The sequence below is a fragment of the Pristiophorus japonicus genome, chromosome 1 (assembly GCF_044704955.1).
Source record: "Pristiophorus japonicus isolate sPriJap1 chromosome 1, sPriJap1.hap1, whole genome shotgun sequence".
Classification (NCBI taxonomy): Eukaryota; Metazoa; Chordata; class Chondrichthyes; family Pristiophoridae; genus Pristiophorus; species Pristiophorus japonicus.
The window spans coordinates 203,948,197-203,973,044 of NC_091977.1; the positions used below are offsets into that span (position 1 = coordinate 203,948,197).

General features: G+C 41.9%; 1 protein-coding gene across 1 annotated transcript in view; it reads right to left on the reverse strand.

Annotated features, from left to right (window-relative positions):
- rcl1 (RNA terminal phosphate cyclase-like 1) overlaps positions 1 to 24,848 on the reverse strand; it is a 35,346-nt gene that overhangs the window by 5,489 nt on the left and 5,009 nt on the right. Inside the window, exons 2-8 of the mRNA XM_070886245.1 lie at positions 21,705 to 21,776; positions 11,851 to 12,026; positions 9,754 to 9,828; positions 7,448 to 7,572; positions 5,393 to 5,518; positions 3,825 to 3,981; positions 1,397 to 1,500 (exon numbers count right to left, since the gene is read on the reverse strand). Coding sequence (XP_070742346.1) covers positions 1,397 to 1,500; positions 3,825 to 3,981; positions 5,393 to 5,518; positions 7,448 to 7,572; positions 9,754 to 9,828; positions 11,851 to 12,026; positions 21,705 to 21,776 — 835 coding nt within the window. The remainder of the gene's footprint in view (positions 1 to 1,396; positions 1,501 to 3,824; positions 3,982 to 5,392; positions 5,519 to 7,447; positions 7,573 to 9,753; positions 9,829 to 11,850; positions 12,027 to 21,704; positions 21,777 to 24,848) is intronic.

Below are 24,848 nucleotides of genomic sequence, written 5' to 3' on the forward strand. Positions count from 1 at the left end.
TTCTTTTTCAAGTATTTATCCAATTCCCTTTTGAAAGTTACAATTGAATCTGCTTCTATCACCTTACTGCAGTGCATTCCAGATCACAACTCACTGCAAAAAAAACTCTCATCTCCTCCTGGTTCTTTTATTAATTATTTTAAATATCAGACAATTTTATTTGACAAAGTCTTTGCTAGGTTCATAACACTTCATTATTTCTATTAGTGTGTTGTGTTCCTTAAGAAAACATGTCACTATTTCTGCACTTGTTAAATTTAGGCATGTAAGCATTGTTTTTTTTATGATGCAGAAAATTTCACATTTCTAGAAAGGGAATGAACCCATTTTTTTTTTACATGAGTGAAAGCATATAAAGAACTTGCATTTATATAGCGTATTTCACAAGCTCAGAATATCCCAAAGTGCTTCAAAGCTAATGAAGCACTTTTGAAGTATAATCACTGCTGTAATGTAGGAAATGCAGCAGCCAAATTTGTGCACAGCAAAGTCTCACAAACAGCAATGAGATAATGACCAAGTCTGTGTGTGACGTTGGTTGAGGGATAAATATAAGCCAACACACTGGAGAGAACTCCCCTGCTCTTCTTCGAAATAGTGCCGTGAAATCTTTTATGTCCATCTGGAAGGGCAGCTAAAGACAGCACCATTGACACTGCGGCACTCTTTTAGCACTGCACTAAGGTGTCAGCCTGAATTGTCCTCGAAACGCTGGAGTGGGGCTTGAATATACAATCTTGTGACTCAGAGGTGAGAGTGCTACTCCTGAGCCAAGACTGACACTTCAATTTCCAAAAGTTATAGGCCAGGTTCTCACTCGCTAAGCAGTATGGGTAAGCTCTGCTGCCACCAGTATGCAATTCTCTCAACCTGTAGTAGCCGAAATAAATTAAACAACAAGCGGAGAGAGAGAAAAGGAAAAAAAGTGAATCAAATGTTAGATGATCAAGTAGATGGGAAAGGTAAAATAAATATAAAACAAAAAGTAAACAGCCTTTTATTTCACTTTCTCAGCTTTACTCAACACAAAGGGGAAATTGCTCCCTGCACAGAAGCCTGGCAAATCGATGTTTTGTCTAGCACAGTTATCTCCAAACTTCATCCAGAAATGAGGTGATGAATGCTCCACGGTCAACAGTCTTGTGATGGCACTGCCACTCTTCAGTTATCACAGTACTGTACCTCTTGAAGAAACAGCACCGGTACCGTGATAACTGAAAAAGGACAGTTCAGGTCTCTGGACCTTCCCCCCTCCAGTCGTGGGAACATTTAAAAACCTATTAAATGAGACACATTTTAAACCAAAACAAAAAAAAATACACTACATAGCAAACTGATCTTTTTGTATGAAGTTCACTTCCACGGAACGCGCACACAATAGGAGGCTTTTGCTTACGTGTATGGGGACAGCGGACCAGTCTGAACTTTCGAAACATCCTGCTGTCCAAGGGTCATGTACAGCAGAGCCAAGCTCTGATTTATCGAATCTACACAGCCACCCTGTACAAATAGAATCAGAAAAAAAGTGTTACAAAAGCCCAACATTACCATAGAAAGATAAAATCAGAGTGACTCACAAAATGCTAGGTTCTAGTCTACAACGAATGCACTTCACGTTAAAAATAAAGCCAGTTCCACTGGGGCACCGATGAGACTGGCTCTCCCCTTCAGCACTGACTCCTGATGCTGTATAGTTCCATGGGAGGTAGCAGCCATACAATGCAATAATCCAGGCTGACACTCCAGTGCAGTACTGAGGGAGTGCTGCACTGTCTGAGGTGCCAACTTTCAGATGAGACATTATCTGAGACACCAATGGAGAGAAACCAGTGTAAATATTTTTAAAATAATCATTTAATGCACAAAACTTCACTATTCGTAAGTAAAATATACACTTACAAGTCAGACACAATAGAATGACATTATCTTAGGATAGAACCCCAGTACAGAATCTGGTCAAATATTCCAGTAGGAGCAATATTCCCGTAAACATATTTTGGGGGTGAGCCGGCTATGTGGCCGTTGCAGAGTGTTGCGCAGCCATGTAGCTCAAAGGGAACATTGACTAGGAGGGTCAGTGGAATTAAAGCAGGCAGAAATTACAGTTGAGCTGGGCAGACCAATGTAAAGTACTACACATTGAAAGGAAAAATAGCCAACATATGAACTCCATGAATGACGTTGAAATAGCTAAGGATGAAGTTGAAATATATCTAGGAGTTTTAGTAGACGAGGTGCTCAACATGCTCAACTAATTCAAAGCAGCAATCAATAAAACCAACAGAACATTGAACTACATAGCCCCAAAAAGTAGAAAACTAGTCAGCGGGACGTGAAACTGCTGGTCAGACTGCACCTCGAGTACTGCGTCCAGTTCTGGTCACATAAGGAAGATGTTTACTACTCATCTTCACTTAGAAACTAGTTTCTGAGGGCCCAAAATTGCCCAGGAGTTGCTCAGTTTTTTTTTTGGAGCAACTTGATTTTTCTGGACTATCTTAAAAATCCCAATTCTGCACATTCAATTTGCGCCAGTGTAAGTGAGTTAGTTAGGATTTTTTTTAGTTTAGTTTTGTTCAAAAGGGGGCGTTACCAGCCACCTATGCTCGTTTTGGCCATTTAAGCCACTTGGACAGCTAATTGTTGCTCCAAACTTACTTAGGCCAGCGTATGTGGCCACTTGTGGCCGCACAGAAAACCCTTGCGGAGAGTTAAGAAATCAGCACAGGTAGGTACTTAATGACTTGACGAAAGGATGTGAATAGGATCAAACAGGACATCATATGAGAAACTTCGCAAAGTTAATTTACTATACAACAGAAGCATTCATGGAAGCTTAAACTACAAAAATAAAAGGAGACAAAACATAATTTTTTCAAAATATCCAAATAAAAAATAGAAGTACCTCCAACTCATAATTCTTACGTAGGAAAGTATTTTCATCAACAGAGTTAAGCAAAGTCTTAAGCTCATTAAAATTACTGGCTACAGTTATCACCCCCCCCTCGGATCAAAACTCCTCCCTCCCTCCCTCACTTTCTCCCCCCCCCCCCCCAAAATCAAACTTTTGAGATGGATTTCAAAATAGACAATTCTACCTGAACCGTTGCATGGCAATGTCCTCAAGTTTTCAGGTTGTGTGTAGAATATAATGCAGGTAGCCAAAAAAAAGAACCAAGTGCTTTAGAAGAAGGCAGGCTTCTCTCATTACTGTGTGGCAGACCGCTCGGCACAGGATAGGGGCGGGACGCATCAGGTCCCACGCTGCAGCACGCATCACCAACACCGGCAGGAGCTACTGCGCATGCGGACAGCTGGCGGTATTCTTTCACGTGCAGGGCCCTAGCTCCGCCTCCCCCAATGGAATCGCCACGTCGCGCCAAACCCCGGGAAAGTCAACAGAGCGGCCAGAATCCGGGGACATCTTTCTGGCGCCATTTTGAGCCTCGGAAGTTGGCACATCTCATGTGAGTGCGCCAAATTTGGGCCCACAGAAGGTCCCGAGTTTGACCTGCATTGAGCTGGTTGATCTTAGCCAGAATACAGTCAGGGTGCTACAATTCACTTTGGCACTCCATGGTTAATGAGAAAAAAAAAAGAGGCAGGCTTCTTGCTCCTAAATCCCATCAAGTTAACCACGATGGGAAGGAAGTGTGTATGTTTAGACTTTCAAGAAAAAGATCAGGCTCAGTTCTGATGCCATAACTATCACTGCCCTCCTTATTTGGGGTTTTTTGGAAAGGAAATTAATTATTTGATGTAGCCTACAGTTTTTCTCTCCCCACCCCACCGTAACAGCAAGTCTGAATTTAGTGGATACTCACTCTGTAGACTTCTTCTAAAAGCAGCTTTGCGCAGTTCTTGCCAAGATCTTCTGGCAAGACCGGTGACCCTTGACCCTGAGGATTTGAAGCCAGCTCAGCACTGAGAAACGTTCCATTTGTTGTTTCTGCGACTAAAGACAGGCCAAATCCTGGAGACCTAAAACATAATCGCAGGTTATTAAAAACACACCTACATGTCAACACAATGTCATGTGGAAATTCTTCCACGTCACCTCATTAGTGCGAACGGTAGGCTGGGCTTAGAGATCGAAGTCCTTTACTTCTCACTAGACTGGCTGATAGTTCATATACTGTCATTTTGAAATTTAGTCACAGAAAAACATATACACTACTTTAAGTGTAGTTCTTTTGTTCTCACATTAACATGGCATGGTTTAATACTTTGAGCTAGAAATTACCCTTCGCCCGACTGGGGGCGGTAACCTTCTGGGGCCGGGACTTCCTGTGCCCAACCCGGAATTGGGCGGTATACCCCTCACAGGAAACTGAGTGCTATCTCTGGCACTCCACTTGCTTAGAGGGGCGCTTCCGCGGCGGTAGCACTTTGTCTTTCAGGGAATCAACCGTCTAAACCTGCCAATATACATCCCTCCACCACTCTGTCGCCAGGTCAGTTGGGTGACATACACAACAGTGAGCACATCACTATCACACAGTATCCAAGGCACTATTCAGGCTGCACATGAACAGGAATGTGAATTGAAGTCTGTATCTCCTCCTATAAATAAATAAAGCAGATATGATGGGGCAGTAAAAGTTTCATTCTACTTTTGACTGTTTTCAATTTTCTTTTTTCAAATCCAATATTCTACTAAATACTAAACAGTGTCGGCAGATCCTTAGTGACATTGGATAATGAACAATATCATTAGTGGTTGACAGAGATTCCCATTCAGCTGTTCCAGGCTTGAATCCCAACATTAACATTTAAATTGAGTTACACTATGCTACACAGGGAATCACGAGTTCGGGGACTGAAAGGTTTTGCCCAAAGTGTCACTATTAAATGGAGAGAGCGAGCGAGCCAGCCAGCCAGAGAGAGCGAGCCAGCCAGCCAGCCAGAGAGAGCGAGCCAGCCAGCCAGAAAGAGCCAGCCAGCCAGCCAGAGAGAGCGAGCCAGCTAGCCAGAGAGAGCGAGCCAGCCAGCCAGAGAGAGCCAGCCAGCCAGAGAGAGCCAGCCAGCCAGAGAGAGAGAGCCAGCCAGCCAGCCAGAGAGAGCGAGCCAGCCAGAGACCTATCCACTTCAGTAAAGGATTGCCATCAGGAGAGAAAGTGTGACAGCAATTATACAGAAATGTTGGCGACCCACAGTATTAAACCTCGATCACAGGACTGTAACATGGAGAAACACTCCAGTGTAAAAGAAAACAAAACATATATGGAAAATTGTTTGCTTGAAGTTTGAATTGCACTTTTGGTGATTGTTAACTAGAGCATTTTTTCTGGCTTTCTACCATGCACATTTCAAAAAACAAAATCACAGAACATTTTGAACTGTCTAAAATTAAATATAAGACTGGGTCTCCTAATGCCCCAGACTCACTCACTTTCCTGAATTTGCTCCTTTCATGTGATCGGTGTAGATGTAGATATCCGGTATGAACTTGTTTAAAATGCTCCTGGCTGAATCAACAATTCTGTTGGCCATCTGTGGTGATACCCTGACAGAGTACCTGCAGTTCTCAGTGAAGGAAAGTCACACAGCAGCAAATATTGAAACACAGGACTGCGACGCTTGAGATTTTTTTTTCCATAAAGTTTCCATCCACTTTGCATAACAAAAGCTTCAGATTTGCTTCCAATGTCATGCACAGTTCAATCACTCGGTGTAGGTAAGCAAACTCGTGTATAATATTTGTACAAAGCCAATTTTCCTCACTATCCCTCCGTCCGTTTTGTCTTCCTTGTCCATTGGGTCCTGTGCGCTGTTCCCTATCTGAGAGAGTGCAGACAGGTGACCACAACTCAGGCCTCCATCCCACCGCTGTATAACAACTTGTTTATATAGTGCATTTAACATAGTAAAAAAGCATCACAAAGCACTTAACAAGAGCGCTATCAATAAAAAAAACATTTTTGACATTAAGCCACAGAAGGTGATATCAGGACAGTTGACTTAATCAAAGAGGTAGGTTTTAAGGAGCATCTTAAGAGAGAGTGAAGTAGAGAGGCAGAGGGGTTTCAGGTGGGAATTCCAGAGTTTTGGGCCAAGGCAGCTGAAAGCACTGCCGCCAATGTAGAGCAATTAAAATCAGGGGTACACAAGAGGCCAGAATTGGAGGGTGGAAGATGGGAGGCCACTCAGGAGAGCATTGGAATAGTCAAGTCTAGAGGTAACAAAGGCATGGATGAGGGTTTCAGCAGCAGATGAGCTGAGGCAGGGTCGGAATCGAGTGATGTTAGAGGTGGAAGTAGGCAGCCTTGATGGTGAAGCAGATATGTAGTCAGAAACTCATCTCGGGGTTAAACACTACATCAAGGCTTTGAATAGTCTTGCTCTGAATAAGACATGATGGAAACGGTGTCCAGGAAATGGTGTTTGTGGCGGGGACCAAAGACAATGGCTTCAGTCTTCCTAATATTTAGTTGGAGGTAATTTTTGCTCCTCCCACTACAAGGCATCCCAGAAGTTTCAGAGGTAATTTACCGCACTCTGGAAGAAGCACAATCAGTCTCCCCATCCACCTGGGATTACACAGCCGAGATTGGGAATGCACTGTGGGCTTTTTTTGAATATGGGGAGGGGAAGAGAAGAAAAATCTGGTATTAAAACTAAACAATATGTTAAATAAAACCGTGCAATTTCTACCGCCGTCCTGGCAATGCATCCAGGTATCCACGTATCGGGACGCCGAGGAAAAATTAGAATTCCAGAGACTCGACAATAAATTGTTTCAAGCATCTGCCGTTCAGACAAGTTTTATAGGTCTGAAAGGCGGCAGAGCTTTGGCTCAATGGCAGAACTTTTACCTCCGGGTCAGAAGGTCGTGAGTCCAAGCCCCACTCCAGATACTTGAGCACACAATTTATTTAGGCTGACATTCCAGTGCACTACTCAGGGATTCCTGCACTGTTGGAGGTGCCATCTTCCGGATCAGATGTTAAACTAAGGCCCTCTCAGAGATCCCATCACGAGCAGGAGAGTTCTCCCCAGGGTTCTGGACAATATTTATTTGTCAACCAACATCACTAAAAAGACTACTTGGTTATATATCTCACTGCTGTTTGTGAGATCTTGCTGTTAGCAAATTGGCTGCCGTATTTCTCTACATTACAACAGCGACTATACTTCAAAGTACCTCATTGGCAGTGAAGCGTTTTGGGAAGTCCTGAGGTGGTAAGAGCCAGTGTCTGTTCTACCTGTCAAATAACATCTGGACACCACTGCATGTTTATAAATTGTCAGAATTCATATGGTTAAAAACAGCTTAATGTACCCTGGGGTGCCACAATAATATTAGCGAGTATTGAACCTCTGGGCAAGAAAAAAATATATTGCTTAGCAACTCATTTTTCTCTCCTTCCTCCTCTCCCTCCCAAATAAAGTTTTAAACAAACAGATGAATTACATTTACAGAACTAGGTTCCGTGCAGAAGGATACGCCACACCTCTGATCCGTTTGATTTTTCCAGGGTCTGTAAACTGGACAGGCTTTAAAAACCTCCGCACTGGGCACGAGAAGATAATCTCACCGCCTCCTCCGGGGGCCATGCCTCTCCGGACTACCTATCAAAACAAGCGCAAAACACAATCTTTACTACAATTATTAATAACCCAGCTAGCACCATATTTATACTGTTTATTTTCCTTGCTCCGTATCTATTTGATAGGCGAGACAAGGACTAACAGTCATTGCACTCAAAGGACATCAACGTTTAATTTGCAGTTAATAGACTATTTGTACTGGAACAATATCGCATTGCACTGACTGTTGAGCCCAAATCACAGAAAACACTGATTTTGGAGGGAGAAAAAAAAAACCTCATGATTTTGCACATATCCCATGACTATTAACATTCAAACCTATTTTTAAAAAAGGGGCTGCTACATTTTGCAGAGGAAGATGAATGCAATAGCCATAGCAAATAAGATCTTCACTTACAAGCGACTCAATAGATCTTAAGGTAAAGTGCATTGTGTCTTCTTTTAGATAACCGTTGCCAACTAAATTTTAATGTAAAGATTTCTCTTCAATTTTTGTATTCATAAGCATAATGCTCATAACCATGCACCTACACTTCAAGTGCAATACCCCAACTCGAGGGATGGTTCCTGTAAAGTGTAGCCAATAGTGCAGCATACTCCTTATATTTATGCATACCGCTGGATTCACTCAGCACCAGCTAAAGCAGCTATTACTATTCTACACATTCATAACAGTAACTGTGTCTTCTTACCAACAAGTTAATAACCCCCGCCCTCCCCCCACAAAAAACAATGCTGACTTAACACTTCTAATACAAATTTTAAATGTCACAGCACAGCACAGCAATTAATGCCTGGAACAGACCAACAGTGAAATATTATGCTCATTAAATCCTGGCGCAATTCATAATTTTTCTTTTTTACATTCTTCAAAGTGCTGAGAAACTGAATACTGCTGCATTTTGGGCAATATCAGCAACAACTATTCTTAAGTCAGGTTGAACACTGCCAGATATAGAATTAAGCACGCTCTGCCTCAACAGTGGGCCAGAAATGCTTGTTGCTGATATTGTTAGAATAATTGGGTTAACTGAAAAATTCTCCCCGAACTCAACCATCAACTGAAGTCTCCAAGACATTTATATAGCATCTTTAACCTAATAAGACATCCCAAGGCGCTGCACAGGAGTGAAATTAAACAAAAATTAACAAACCAGGTTGACTGAAAGCTTGGTCAAAGAAGTAGGTTTTGAGGAAGGTCTTAAAGGAGGAGAGGTGGAGAGGCAGAGTTTTAGGGAGGGAATTACAGAGCTTCAGGTCAGAACAGTTAAAAGCACAGCCACCAAAAGTGGGGCGAAGGGAGTGGGCTATATATGAGGGGCCCAGAGTTGGAGGAATGCAGAGTTTTCGGAGGGTTATCGGGCTGGAAGAGGTTACAGAGACAGTGAGGGGCAAGGCCATGGAGGGATTTGAACACGAGGATGAAACTTAAAACTCAGGCGTTGATGGACTGGGAGACAATATTGGTCAACAAGCAAAGGGTGATGGTGCGAATTAGGATACGGGCAGCAGCAGTTTTTGATGAGCTAAAATTTATGGAGGGTCGAAGATGCGAGAACCTTCACCACATGGACTGCAGTGGTTCAAGGTGGTGGCTCACCACCACCTTTTCAAGCGTAATTAGGGATCCCATGAATGAATGTGGGTAAAAAATTCATTTGCAGGCAGAAGAGGGGAAAGATTTGAATCCTATTGGTCTGTTCCAGTCTAAATTCAAGTAGCAAAGAAGAAAAGGCAATGTTTTAACCCACTTCTGTTACAGCCATTAGCCTGCCTTTAAACACAGGATTTTGGAACACACTCAATCATTAATTGTCAAATCAGATACAATGCCAGAGATTAAAAGAAAACTTCTTCCAGGCATTAAAATATTGATGCAGAAAGAACATTCCACACAATCCTCCAGCACGACAACCAGTCCTTTGGAATGAACTTCCCTTAAAGTTATACAAATCCTTTATATGTAAAATGTCCCCAATAAAAGGTGCTCTGCACATTTCTCCAGCTGAATACTGCCCAAAATTAGTGCTCAGAAATAACAGAGCATTTATTCACTGTCGTTGAGTAGAAAACTAATTCCTTCAGTTAATTTTCATTTTTGGCCTAATCTATCACTGATTGAAAAGGGAATGACATGAAACTCTACCACCATTTTAAAAAGGGAAAGATACGCCTTATCAACTAATATTAAGATTTTCTTACCTTCAGCTCAAGCCCTTCACCGTCTACACCAAATCTTCTCATTAAGGGGAGGGCCGTCACTTTAAGAGTATCCACCTTAATGATGCACACAAAGAATAAATGTATTGAAGTTGCTATTAAAACCGTAATTCATACCATCATGTATTGAATGACAAGATAAAACATATTCTCCACACAGCAGAAACAATAAGATTTAAATATACCCAAAAAGCTTTCTCTTTTAGCTTTGGCCAATTCTGAAATAAAACTGAAGAGCTAAATATTATTTTCAAAGATCAGTATATACTCATTTTCACCATCATTGTAGAATGTACCATTGCAACACTACCTCATTTAAGAAATAGCATGCATGCTTCTTCGAACATTCCTGAAAGTTTTTTTGAAAAGTGTAGTCAACTGATAAAATGTTGTCAAATTTTGTTTGATAACACTTCTGTGAAGTGCCTTGGGATGTTAAAGGCTCTAAATAAATACAAGTTGCTGTTGTTGCAATGAGATGCTGTTTTTCCTTGCATTCCCCCATCACAGCCAATATCTTAAAAGCACTCGAGGGGGGTTAGGAGTGCAGGCTAAAAGTGCACGTAAACCTACACAATGGTGTCATGTACAACAACAGCTTTCATTTATGTAGCACCTTTAATATAATAAAATGTTCCAAGGCACTTCACAGGAACATTATCAGACAAAAATTGACAGAACCAAAGGAGGAGAAATTAGGACAGGTGTCAAAAGCTTGGTCAAAGAGGCAGATTTTAACGAGCATCTTAAAGGTTTAGGAAGGGAATGCTAGAGCTCAGGGCCGAGACAGTTGAAGGCACAGCTGCCAATGGTGGGGTGGAGGAAGAACAAGAGGCTAGAGTTGGAGGATTGCAGAGTTCTCGGAGGGTTGAAGGGCTGGAGGAGGTTAGAGAGATAGGGAGGGACAAGGCCATGGAGGGATCGGAACATGAGAGAATTTTAAAAATCAAAGCATTGCTCAAGTGGGAGCCAATGTAAGTCAGTGAGGACAGGGGTGATGGGTAAATGCAGCAGCACTTGTATGAGCATGGACTAGATCAACTACTGCTTACCAAAATAAAAGGACAAGAAACATAAAGCTGGAGGGAAAGCCTAGATTAAAAGGGAAAATGTGAATGTTTGTCAGTGAGAGATGCAAAAGGAACTTCCTTGGCATAACTCTAAAGTAAAATCAGAAGTCAGCAACTTTGTGTAACATCCTAACATATGGATCTTCAATTACTCAAACCAGCAGATTTGCTCAGTTAAGCATAAAAAACAATGTCGTTTTAAGTAACTTTAAAAAGAAAACTAGGATGAAATCAAGATGGAAGGACAAGTCTTCTGGTTACATTTTAAGGTAGGATTACGGAGTAACATTTCATCAAGGATCACAGATCCTTTAACCATGCATCCCGGTTTCAGCAACATCCCCAAAGCTGGTGGCCTGTGGATGGTACAGTATGTATCCTGAGGATTGTGGATGAGGAGTAAGTGAGCTGCAATGGGCCCCAGGCCACATCTTAAGTGCCAGGGTCTTAAGGCAAAACCCGATCACAGTAACTGGTTATCTTACTGCACAAGTAATCCAGAGACCTGGACTAATAAGTTAGAGAACATGCATTCAAATCATGCATTGGCAGTTTGAGAATATGAATTCAGTTTTAAAAATCTGGAAATAAAAAGCTGGTATAATTAAAAGTGACCATGAAGTTGTCAGTTGTCATTAAAAACCCAACTGGTTCACTAGTGTCCTTTGCGAAAGGAAATCTTACTCAATCTCACCAAATGTGACTCCAGTCCCACAGTAATGTGATTGACTTAATTGCCCTCTAAAGTAGTCTAGCAAGCCATTCAGTTGGTGAACTTTTGGTTGTGGTTTCATACAAGGTGGTCCACCACCACCTTCTCAGTGATGGACAATAAATGGCAGCCTTGCCAGTGAGAAAGAATGAAAAATGTACACTAATTATTAGCCAAATTCGCAGTCTGAAAATTCAAAAATACCCAACGTAGGTTATTAATGGGTCTAATAGATTGGGTCAAGTACTCAGAACAAGCACCTCAAATTTGTCTATAAAAATTATAACTATATCTTACAGAAGGATCCGTTTGATCATTGGTGACACCTCTCAGGATGGCTTTTAATGGTTTCTTCATAAAAGGAGCTAGACAGAGCAAGGCTTCTAGGTAATAGCCAATGGAGCGTTGGGGGTGGCACTCGTGTTCAACTGTTCCGCCATGTAGAAGGCCTGGTTGGTAATACAGTGTAGTACCTGAAGGAAACAAAGCGATCCGTCAAAATGTCTTTAATTCAAACATGAGAAAATAATTAGCAGTGGCCATTATCTGGCAGCACCTATACATGGTTACATCTAAGTAGACAGATTCATGTCTCCCATCTACATACCACATAATTCCCAAACTCAGCCATACCACCAGAGGTAGGCATCAAACAAGCATCAGGCACTTGGCTAGGAAAGACAGAGTGAAGAGGAAAGAGCAAAGATATCAGGGCACTGTCACTGAGTGGTCACATGCCTTGCAACCAACTATACACCATCAGCTGTAGTTGATCCACTGACCTAGGAGTTTGGTGGTAGGCAAAATAATGGGAAGAGAGAGCATACAACAAGCTGGCCATGCTGGTGAATATCTTGGTGCAATTGATTTGACAACACAATGGACTATAGAACACAGGCTCAAATACCAGATACAGAGACAACTGCATGGCCTTCCTTCCAAGAAATAAGTTGTTACTACTCAAAAAAAGAGCCAGGCAACAGGCAGGAAATCCATTCTAAATTTATTCAAAAACCAGTTGATGTTTTTGTGCAATTGAAATGATGGATGTTAACTTTTGGGAATGGGGCCTTTTCTTCTCCACTTGTGGTCCACATCATCAGTCGCCAATATTCCCAGGTTAAGTAGAATATACAAGGGTGATGCAGAGCAAAGCTCTCAAGTTTTCATAAGAACATAAAAGAGATAAGAGCAGGAGTAGCCTGCTCAGCCATTCAATATCATGGCTGATCTGATCTTGGCCTCAACTCCACTTTCCTGCCCTTTCCCCATAACCTTCTACTCCATTATTGTTCACAAATCTGTCTATCTCCATTTTAAATATATTCAATAACCCAGTCTCCACAGCTCTCTGGGGTAGAGAAGTCCAAAGATTCACGACCCTTTCACAGAAGAAATTCTTCCTCATTTCCGTTTTAAATGGGCAACCACTTATAGAAACATAGAAAATTTGTGTAGGAGTAGGCCATTCGGCCCTTCGAGCCTGTACCACCATTCAATATGATCATGGCTGATTATGCAACTTCAGTATCCCATTCCTGCTTTCTTTCATTACCCCTTGATCCCTTTAGCCGTAAGGGTCACATCTAACTCGCTTTTGAATATATCTAACGAACTGGCCTCAACAACTTTCTGTGGTAGAGAATGCTACAGGTTCACAATTCTCTGAGTGAAGACGTTTCTCCTCATGTCTGTCCTAAATGGCTTACCCCTTATCATTAGACTGTGACCACTGGTTCTGGACTTCCCCAACAGCAGGAACATTCTTCCTGCATCTAACCTGTCCAATCCCGTCAGAATTTTATATGTTTCTATGAGATCCCCTCTCATTCTTCTAAATTCCAATGAATATAAGCCTAGTCGATCCAGTCTTTCTTCATGTCAGTCCTGTCATCCCGGGAATCAGTCTGGTGAACCTTCACTACATACTCCCAATAGCAAAAATGGCCTTCCTCAGATTAGGAGACCAAAACTGTACACAATATTCAAGGTGTGGCCTTACCAAGGTCCTGTACAAATGCAGTAAGATCGTCCTGCTCCTATACTCAATTCCTCTCACTATGAAGGCCAACATGCCATTTGCCTTCTTCACCGCCTGCTGTAAAAATCAATGACTGATGTACCATGACACTCAGGTTTCGTTGCACCTCCCCTTTTTCTGATCTGTCACCATTCAGATAATATTCTGCCTTCCTGTTTTTGCCACTAGTGGATAACCTCACATTTATCTATATTATACAGCATCTGCCATGCATTTGTCCACTCACCAAAACCTGTCCAAGTCACCCTACAGCTCACACTGTCACCCAGCTTAGTGTCATCTGCAAACTTGGAGATATTACATTCAATTCCTTCGTCTAAATCATTAATATATATTGTAAATAACTGGGGTCCCAGCACTGAACCTTGCAGTACCTCACTAGTCATTGCCTGTCATTCTGAAAAGGACCCGTTTATTCCTACTCTTTGCTTCTTGTCGGCCAACCAGTTCTCTATCCACGTCAATACATTACCCCCAATACCATGTGCTTTAATTTTGCACACTAATCTCTTGTGTGGGACCTTGTCAAAAGCCTTTGGAAAGTCCAAATACATCACATCCACTGGTTCGCCCTTGTCCACTCTACTAGTCAAATCCTCAAAAAATTCCAGATTTGTCAAGCATGATTTCCCTTTCATAAATCCATGCCGACTTGGACCAATCCTCTCACTGCTTTCCAAATGCGCTGCTATTACATCTTTAATAATTGATTCCAACATTTTTCCTACTGCCTATGTCAGGCTAACTGGTCGATAATTCGCTTTTTTCTCTCTCCCTCCTTTTTTTAAAAAGTGGGGTTACATTAGCTAGCCTCCAATCCATAGAAAATGATCCAGAGTCTATAGAATGTTGGAAAATGACCACCAATGCATCTGCTATTTCTAGGGCCACTTCCTTAAGTACTCTGGGATGCAGACTATCAGGCCCTGGGGATTTATCAGCCTTGAATCCCATCAATTTCCCTAACACAATTTCCTGCAGTTTCTCCTTCTTGCTAGACCCTCGGACCCCTAGTATTTCCGGAAGGTTATTTGTATCTTCCTTAGTGAAGACAGAACCAAAGTATTTGTTCAATTGGTCTGCCATTTCTTTGTTCCCCATTATAAATTCACCTGATTCTGACTGCAAGGGACCTACATTTGTCTTCACTAATTTTTTTCTCTTCACATATCTATAGAAGCTTTTGCAGTCAGTTTTTATGTTCCCAGCAAGCTTCCTCTCGCACTCTATTTTCCCCCTCCTAATTAAACCCTTTGTCCTCCTCTGCTGAATTCTAAATTTCTCCCAGTCCTCAGGTTTGCTGCTTTTTCTGGCCAATTTATATGCCTCTTTCTTGGATTTAACACTATCCCTAATTTCCCTTGTTAGCCACGGTTAAGCCAGCTTCCCAGTTTTATTTTTACGCCAGACAGGGATGTACAATTGTTGAAATTCATCCATGTGATCTTTAAATGTTTGCCATTGCCTATCCGCCGTCAACCCTTTAAGTATCATTCACCAGTCTATCCTAGCCAATTCACGTCTCATACCATCGAAGTTACCTTATTCTGAAACAATGCCCCCTAGTTCTAGATTCCCCCACGAGAGGAAACATCCTCTCTGCATCTACCCTGTCAAGCCCCCTCAGAATCTTATACTTTTCAATAAGATCACCTCAGTCTTCTAAACTCCAATGAGTATAGGCACAACCTACTCAACCTTTCATCATATAACCCCTTCATCTCAGGAATCAACCTCATGTCCTTAAATAAAGAGATCAAAATTGTATGCAGTACTCCAGGTATGGTCCCACCAACGCCCTGTACCGTTGTAGCAGGACTTCTTTACTTTTATACCATCCTTCTTGCAATAAAAAGGCCAACATTCCATTTGCCTTCCTAATTACTTGCTATACTTGCATGCTAATTTTTTGTATTTCATGTACAAAGACCCCCAGATCCCTCTGTACCACAGCATTTTGTAATTGCTCCCCATTTAAATAATAATTTGCTTTTTTATTTTTCCTACCAAAATGGATAACCTCACATTTTCCCACATTGTACCCCATCTGCCAAATTTTTGCACAATTAGCCTGTCTATATCCCTTTGCAGATTCTTTGCGTCCTCCTTACAAGTTGTTTTCCCACCTATCTTTGTAACAGAAAACTTGGCTACATCCAAGACATTAATTTAGATTGTAAATAGTTGAGGCCCCAGCACCGATCCCTGTGGCATCCCAGTTACAGTTTGCCCACCTAAAAATGACCCATTTATTCCGACTCTCTCTTTTCTGTTAGTCAGCCAATTCTCTGTCCATGCTAATATATTAACCCCAACCCCGTGAGCTCTGATCTTGTGCAGTAACCTTTTATGTGGCAACTTATCAAATCCCTTCTGGAAATCCAAAAACACATCTATTGGTTTCCCTCTTTCCACCCTGCTCGTTCCATCCTCAAAGTATTCCATCAAATTTGTCAAACATGATGTCCCTTTCATAAAACCATGCTGACTCTGCTTGACTGCATTATGATTTTCTAAATGTCCTGTTACTACTTCCTGAATAATGGACTCCAGCATTTTCCCAATGACAGATGTTAGGCTAACTGGTCTATAGATTCCTGCTTTCTGTCTCCCTTCTTTCTTAAATAGGGGTGTTACATTTGCAGTTTTCCAATCCACTGGGACCTCTCCAGAACCCAGGGAGTTTTGGTAGATTACAACCAATGCACCCACTATCTCTGCAGCCACTTCTTTTAAGACTCTAGGATGCAAGACATCGGGTCCAGGGGACTTGTCCATCGTTAGTCCCATTATTTTACCGAGTACTTTTTCTTTAGTGATAATGATTGTTTTAAGTTTCGCTGCCCCTCCAATAGCCCCTTTATTATCAATTATTCGGATGCTTTTAGTGGCTTCTACCATGATATTTGTTCAAAGTCTCTACCATTTCCCCGTTTCCCATTATTAATTCCCCAGTCTCATCCTCGAAGGGACCAACGTTTACTTTAGCTACTTGCTTCCTTTTCTGTAGAAGCTCTTACTGTCTTGTTTTTATATTTCTTGCTAGTTTCATAAGCTATCTTCTGCATATCACTTTTTTTAGTTGTCTTTTGCTTGTTTCTAAAAATGTCCCAATTTTCTGGCCTTCCTCTATTCTTCGCAACATTGTATGCCTTTGTTTTCAATTTGATTCCATCCTTTACTTCCTTAAGTTAGCCATGGATGGTTCATCCTTCTCAGAGTCTTGCTTTCTTGCTGGAATATATCTTGGCCAAGAGTTATGAAATATTTCCTTAAATGTTTGCTACTGCTTTTCTACAGGCTTGCCTTTTAATATATTTTCCCAGTCCACTTTAACAACTCTGCCTTCATACCTTTGTAATTGCCTTTATTTAAGTTCAGGACACTAGTTTCAGACCTAGCTTCCTCACCCTCAAACTGAATTTGAAATTCTACCATGTAATGATCACACTTCCCAAGAGGACCCTTCACTGCGAGATCATTAATTAATCCAGACTCATTAGACATTATAGATCTAAAATAATCTGCTCCCTGCTTGGTTCCACAACGTATTGTTCCAAGAAACCATCCCCCATACACTCTATAAACTCTTCCTCAAGGCTACCTTTGCCAATTTGATTTGTCTAATCAATGAGAGATTAAAATTGCTCATGATTATTGCCGTACCTTTCTTACAAGTCTCCATTATTTCTTGATTTATACTCTGTCCTACAGTGTGGTTACTGTTAGAGGGCCTGTAGACCACTTCCACCGGTGACTTCTTTCCCTTATTATTTCTTATCTCCATCCAAACTGATTATTCATCTTGATCTTCTAAGCCAGTATAATTTCTCACTGCTGCACTGCATCTTTTATTAAGAGCTACCCCACCTCATTTTCCTTTCTGCCTATCCTTCGAAATGGCAAATTCTACTGTATATTCCGTTCCCAGCCTTGGTCACCTTGAAACTACGTCGCTGTAATGACCATTAGATCATACCCATGTACTTCTACTTGTGCTGTCAACTCATCTATCTTGTTACGAATGCTGCGTGCAATCAGATGAAGAGCTTTTAATTGTCTTTTTACCAGTTTTCCCTACTCTGATACCACTTTCTGATGCACTCGTGTATACGCTCTGTCCCTTCCTGTCACACTCTGGTTATCATTACCCCGATCCCTACCCTGCCTTTTCCTTTCTCTGACTTTTTAAATTTCCGCTCACCGGATCCCTCAACCACACTATTTAGTGTAAAGTCTTATCAGCCCTAGTTATTTGATTCACCAGGACATTGGTCCCAGTCTGGTTCAAGTGAAGTCCGTCCCGATGGAACAGCTCCCACCTATTCCAGTACTAGTGCCAGCGCCCCATGAATTGAAACCCATTTCTCCTACACCAATCTTGGAGCCATGCATTCATCTCTCTGATCTTATTTACCCTATGCAAATTTGCTTGTGGCTCTGGTAATAATCCAGAGATTATTACCTTTGTGGTTCTGCTTTTTAATTTAGCCCATAGCTGCTCATATTCCCTCAGCAGAACTTCTTTCTTTGTCCTACCTATTTCGTTGGTACCTACGTGGACCACAATAACTGGACCTTGCCCCTCCCACTCAAAATTCCTCTCCAGCCCAGAGATGTCCTTAACCCTGCTTACAATGAGAGACATGCATCGCATGTGCCCAACTTGTTGGTCAGATCCCATCCAGGGTATGTCATTTTGGAAGAATGATCAGATATTGCCCTGGTACAGAGGAGAACTTTTCTTTAGGAGAGCTTCCAGGAACCTAAGTGAAGTTTTCAAGATCACGAAGTGAACTGTCAAAAATGAAAGCTTGCTATGTATACTTAATAGGGTAAAAACTAGGAAAAGAAAGACATGCATTTATATAACATCTTATTGCATTTCTCAAGGTACTGCAATTCATTGGATGTTTAAGTGCAGTGGTCATTATGTAAGCAAGATCCCAAAAACTGCACTGAAATTAATCTGTTTTTGATAACGTAGTTATCAGCTAAAGTCCTCTCGCCCAATCTTTAACATCCACCCAAACCACTGAATAGGCAGAAGGGGCCTCAATTTAATGTTTTATCCTGAGTTCTGCACTGAAGTATCACCTTAGATAACATGTTCTAGGCCTGAACCCATAATCTCTGCCTCAAGGATGAACACACCACTAACTGAGCCAAGCTGACACTTTGAATGCTCGGAGTAAGAAGGGAAAACAGGTGGAACATTTTCATCAAAAGGATCATGGGGGTCCTTGTGCATGAATCCCAAAAAGTTAGTTTGCAGGTGCAGCAGGTAATCAGGAAGGCAAATGGAATGTTGGCCTTCATTGCGAGAGGGATGGAGTACAAAAGCAGGGAGGTCCTACTGCAAATTGGTGAGGCCGCACCTGGAGTACTGCGTGCAGTTTTGGTCACCTTACTTAAGGATATACTAGCGTTCGAGGGGGTACAGAGACGTTTCACTAGGCTGATTCCGGAGATGAGGGGGTTACCTTATGATGATAGATTGAGTAGACTGGGTCTTTACTCGTTGGGGTTCAGAAGGATGACGGGTCATCTTATAGAAACATTTAAAATAATGAAAGGGATAGACAAGATAGGGGCAGAGAGGTTGTTTCCACTGGTCGGGGAGACGAGAACTAGGGGGCACAGCCTCAAAATAAGGGGGAGCCAATTTAAAACCGAGTTGAGAAGGAATTTCTTCTCCCAGAGGATTGTGAATCTCTGGAATTCTCTGCCCAGGGAAGCAGTTGAGGCTAGCTCATTGAATGTATTCAAATCACAGATAGATAGATTTTTAACCAATAAAGGAATTAAGGGTTATGGGGAGCGGGTGGGTAAGTGGAGCTGAGTCCACGGCCAGATCAGCCATGATCTTTTTGAGTGGCGGAGCAGGCTCGAGGGGCTAGATGGCCTACTCCTGTTCCTAATTCTTATGTTCTGGAGTAGGTTACCAAGGAAAGTTGCTGAAGTGGATAGAATAAATGTGTAAGAATCAATTTACTGCAAGTCTAAGAGGTAAGGGATTGAAGGTTAAGGCACGAAAAGGGTCAGTCGGCTTAAGCTCTGAAAAAGGGACAGACATTTAGGTAAATTCCTTTTCCTGCTTCTTATATTTTTATGTTCTGTATCTGAGCCAGATTCAAACCAAGGAAAAAGAGCACTTGCCATCCAGTCCCTCAGTAATTTTAACAGCGGAAAAGTTGCAGAAGTCTTGTCAAATACATAGTCCACAGATTGTGGGCATTACCCCATGGCTTTACAAAGTTAACCAGTTAAATACCAAACATTTCAAAATTACTACAGCAGTAGATTTTTGATACAAGTTGCTTGGTGCTAAGTTTTTTGCTGTGTCTCGTATTGTAATTGCCACTGAATATTGCTGCAGGCAACATAATTATACTGAAATGTTTATAGAACTCGTCAATCTCTCCCTGGCATTACACACAGGTAGTGAAGGCCAAGGGTACTCATTGGGTGAAATGGATGTGAGAAAAAAAGAGGGCAATACACCAATCTGTAAAAACATAATTTAGGCCCCATTTTAAAGTCACGGGGTCAGATTTCACTGCAGCAGGCCTAACAATGTCTGCCATTAGTTAGACTTGACCCTGCAACCTTCAGCTCAAAAATGTTATGTCCACAAAGTTGCTGAAAGTGCAAGCTGATATCACTGCAAGGGAAGCAAGGCATGTGGGACCTGAGTGAACAGGGCAACCAACGGGTTATCTCCATAATCAATGAGATTTAAGGATTGGGAAATAAACACAGCAATGACTGAGAAGGAAGTGTAAATTAACATGAATGGGTGAATTTAATGTCAAATCAAGTACGAGAGAAAAAGAGAGGGAAAGAAAGATTGGTTTAAGTGAGAAAAAAGAAAAATAAATCACATTTAAACTTGACATTTTTTAAATCTCCTGAAAAATTCAAAACCTGAAGGAATGAGATTCTACGATTGTAATAGTTAATTTACAGTGCCAGAGAGGTTCAATGCATTTCAATGATGAGGCAGCCAGCAAAATGTTTCCACAAACCCAACAGTAGAGCATGCAACTCAGACAGCAACTTTTGGATATTCGCATTGAACCACTTATCTTCCCCTCACTTGAAGCTGCTGTGCAATTTGCATATGAATAATGGTGACGTAATTAGCTTCACCGTTATTTTGACAGCAAATTCTGACCCATACATTCTCTCCTTAAATGGGCTGTGGGCAGTGAGTGGACGCCAAAGCAAGAGAAAGAGAGCAAGAAAGAACTTTCATTTATATAATGTCTTTGACTTACAAAGTTCAAAACACTTCACAATCAATGGATTACTTTTTAAGTGCAGTCACTATAGTATTGTAGGCAAATGTGGCTGCCAATTTGCACACAGCATGGTCCCACAAACAGCAATGACATGAATGACTAGTTAATCTCTTTTTGCTTGCGTTAGTTGAAATAAATATTGGCTAGCACATCAGGAGAACTTCACTGATCTTTGAATAGAGCAGTGGGATCTTTTATGCATACATAGCAAGCAGGTGGGGCTTCAGTTTAACATCTTGTCCAAAAGCTGGCACTCCTTGGTACTGGACTGAAATGTCAACCAAGCTTATGTGCTCAAGTCCCTAGAATGGTCTTAAACCTATGAGCTCTGGCTCAGAGGGGAGAGTTCTACCACTGAGCCAAGGCTGACAGGAGGGAAGAAAGAAAGGAAGAATGTGAAAGAGCAAAGTCAAAGCTCACGAATGGCCTGTATTGAAAAACAGTACTTTTACAAGTAACAAAGTTCCATTCGGTCATTAAATGAATGCACAAGAACCTTGAAATTATTCATTTGGACAATCCACCTGTACTTGTACACTGCCACTTACTCAGGATAGATACACTGGCTAAAAATAGCAGAGATATGTAACATTATTTCACATACTAACAAAGTTTAATGCAAAGTTAAAGAACTTTTAGGATTTAATAGATGACATATTAAAAATACTCGTGAGTAACTTTTTTTTCCTTTCTAAAGATACCTGACCCGATTTCAGTGTAAAATCTCCCACACGCTGGCATGAACCCCATCCTGCTCGGGGCAGCTCAAGCTGAAGACCATTACTACTTATTTATAAAGAACTCACCAGTTTCATTTATTTCAATCCGGGAGCCATTTGTTACTTTGTCCATCAACCGAATGAAGCTCGCTTCAAAATCTGCAAATGTAAGGAAAGGAAGTCACAGATACAGTAAAACACAAGTCGATAATTTATTTTTTAGTCCATCTTTGCCAAAGTTGTTTGTAACACATTGATGCTGCTCTTTACACAGCACCCATTAGCGTTCCTGTAGCAGTGTAAGCTGGGAGCTGTGCTTACATGGCCTGCTCCCAATGCACACAGTGCAAGACATGCATATTTAAACTCTTGCACAAAGTGTTGTTTGCCGGCTTCAGGTTGCCAGTGAGATTTTGACTGACCAAGAGAGCACACAGTCAACCAACTTCTTTGATCAGTAAAATGTCAAATACAGGTCACCTTGTTTCTATTTTTTTTTATAAACAGACTTTGCACCATTCTTTATACTAGCACCCAACAAAGATAGAACACACAATTCCTCAAAAGTTCCCCAACACCAACCAGTGTCAGGCGCTTTGTACTGTACATTTTCATACTAGTCCAGTGCCAAGATTTCCAATGCCCCAGTGTAAACCAAGCATTAGATTCTGGTTGTAATGTTGTGACAAGTACAGAAGGTTCTCTCTCAGACCATGGTTGTTCGAGGTCAATCATCTCAATCCCAGGACATCGCTTCAGGAGTTCCTCAGTGCAGTATCCTAGGCCCAACCATCTTCAGTTGCTTCAATGACCTTCCCTCCATCATAAAGTCAGAAGTGGGGATGTTCACTAATGATTGCACAGGATTCAGTTACATTCGCAACTCCTCAGATAATGAACCAGTCCATGCCAGCATGCAACAAGACTTGGACAACATTCAGGCTTGAACTGATAAGTGGCAAGTAACATGCTTGCAACACAAGTGCCAGGCAATGACCATCCCCAAAAGAGACTAGAAACATAGAAAATAGGTGCAGGAGTAGGCTATTCGGCCCTTTGAGCCTGCACCACCATTCAATAAGATCATGGCTGATCATTCACCTCAGTACTCCTTTCCCTCCATACCCTTTGATCCCTTTAGCCATCAGGGCCATATCTAACTCCCTCTTGAATATATCTAACAAACTGGCATCAACAACTCTCTGTGGTAGGGAATTCTACAGGCTAACAACTCTGAGTGAAGAAGTTTCTCCTCATCTCGGTCCTAAATGGCTTACCCCTTATCCTCAGACTGTGACCCCTGGTTCTGGACTTCCCCAACATCACGAACATTCTTCCTGCATCCAACCTGTCCAGTCAGTCCCGTCAGTTTTATATGTTTCTATGAGATCCCCTCTCATTCTTCTAAACTCCAGTGAATACAGGCCCAGTCGATCCAGTTTCTCCTCATATGTCACTCCCGCCATCCTGGGAAGCAGTCTGGTGAAGCTTCGCTGCACTGCCTCAATAGCAAGAACGTCTTTCCTCAGATTAGGAGACCAAAACTGAACACAATATTCCAGGTGAGTCTTCACCAAGGCCCTGTACAACTGCATTAAAACCTCCCTGCTCCGATACTCAAATCCCCTAACTATGAAGGCCAACATGCCATTTGCCTTTTTCACCACCTGCTGTACCTGCATGCCAACTTTCAATGACTGATGTAACATGACACCCAGGTCCCTTTGACATTCAACAGGATTATAATCACTGAATCCCCCACCATCAATATCATGGGTGGCACCATTGACCAGAGACTTAAGTGGACCAGCCACACACACTGTGGCTGCAAGAGCAGTATTCTGCGATGAGTCACTCACCAAAGCCTTTCCACCATCTACAAGGCAGGAGTGTGATGAAATACTCTCCACTTGCCTGGATGAGTGCAGCTCCAACAACACAAGAAGCTCAACATCCAGGACAAAACAGCCTGCTTGATTGGCACCACATCCACCACCTTCAACATTCACTCCCTCCACCACAGGCACACCGTGGCTGCAGTGTGCACCACCTACAAGATGCACTGCAGCAACTGACCTTGGCTTCTTCAGCAGCACCCCTCTAAACCTATAGCCTCAACCAGCTAGAAGGACAAGGGCAGCAGGCACATGGGAACACCACCACCAGCAAGTTCCCCTCAAAGCCACACACCATCCTGACTTGGAAATATATCGCTGTTCCTTCATTGTCGCTGGGTCAAAATCCTGGAACTCCCTCCCTAACAGCACTGTTTGAGTACCTTCAGCTCACGTGCTGCAGCGGTTCAAGGTGGCTCACTGCCACCTTCTCAAGGGCAATTAGGGATGGGCAATAAATGCTGGCCATGCCAGCGACGCCCACATCCCATGAATGAATTTTTAAAAACCACCACAGACTACCAACAAGTCAAGTGGACTTCAAAAAAGTTACTCGAAACTCAAGTGTCATCAAGAAGTTTATTTTGGTACCAATGTGCTGTAGGAATAAATTACATTTAAACCAACAGGTTTCAATGTTGTGCCAATGCTTTGCGTGATACTGTTAAATCATCACACAATAAATTACCCCACCACCATAACGAGTGTTTCACCCTAGTAATATGTAACTCAAAATATCATCTCCAGACACTTCCCAAACCTTAAGGTAAAATGTATAATCCAATTGTACTGCTTGGGGTGGGGGCTTAAGCCATTGGATTTCAAACAGGAGGCTCTGGATCATGAGGGTCCATAAAACAATTTCAGGCAATAGGCAAGGATCTCAGATGCCTTAACTTGTTACATTACTGAAACATTATTTCTGTTGCTGTAATATATTAACAAAGTGTTCAGCACAATTGTGGAGCCGTTAGGAAACGCGGCAGCCAATTAATTTTGCACACAGCAAGGTCCCACAATCAGCAATGATCTGTTTTTTTTTTTAAAAAGTGATGTTGGTTTAGGGATAAATATTGACCCACCAGGGAAAAATCTCCTGCTCTTCTTTGAAATAGTACTGTAGGTCCACCCGAGGTCAGAGGGGAGCTCGGTTCAATGCAACAACTGAAAGATGGCAGCAACAGTGCAGCACTCCCTCAGTGCACTGATGCGTAGCCTAGATTATGTGCTCAAGTCTTTTGAGTAAGACTGGAACCCACAACCTTCTGACTCAGAGGCGAGAGTACTACCCACTGAACCACAATCAATACTTTTATTGACACCATTTTCCAGTAGT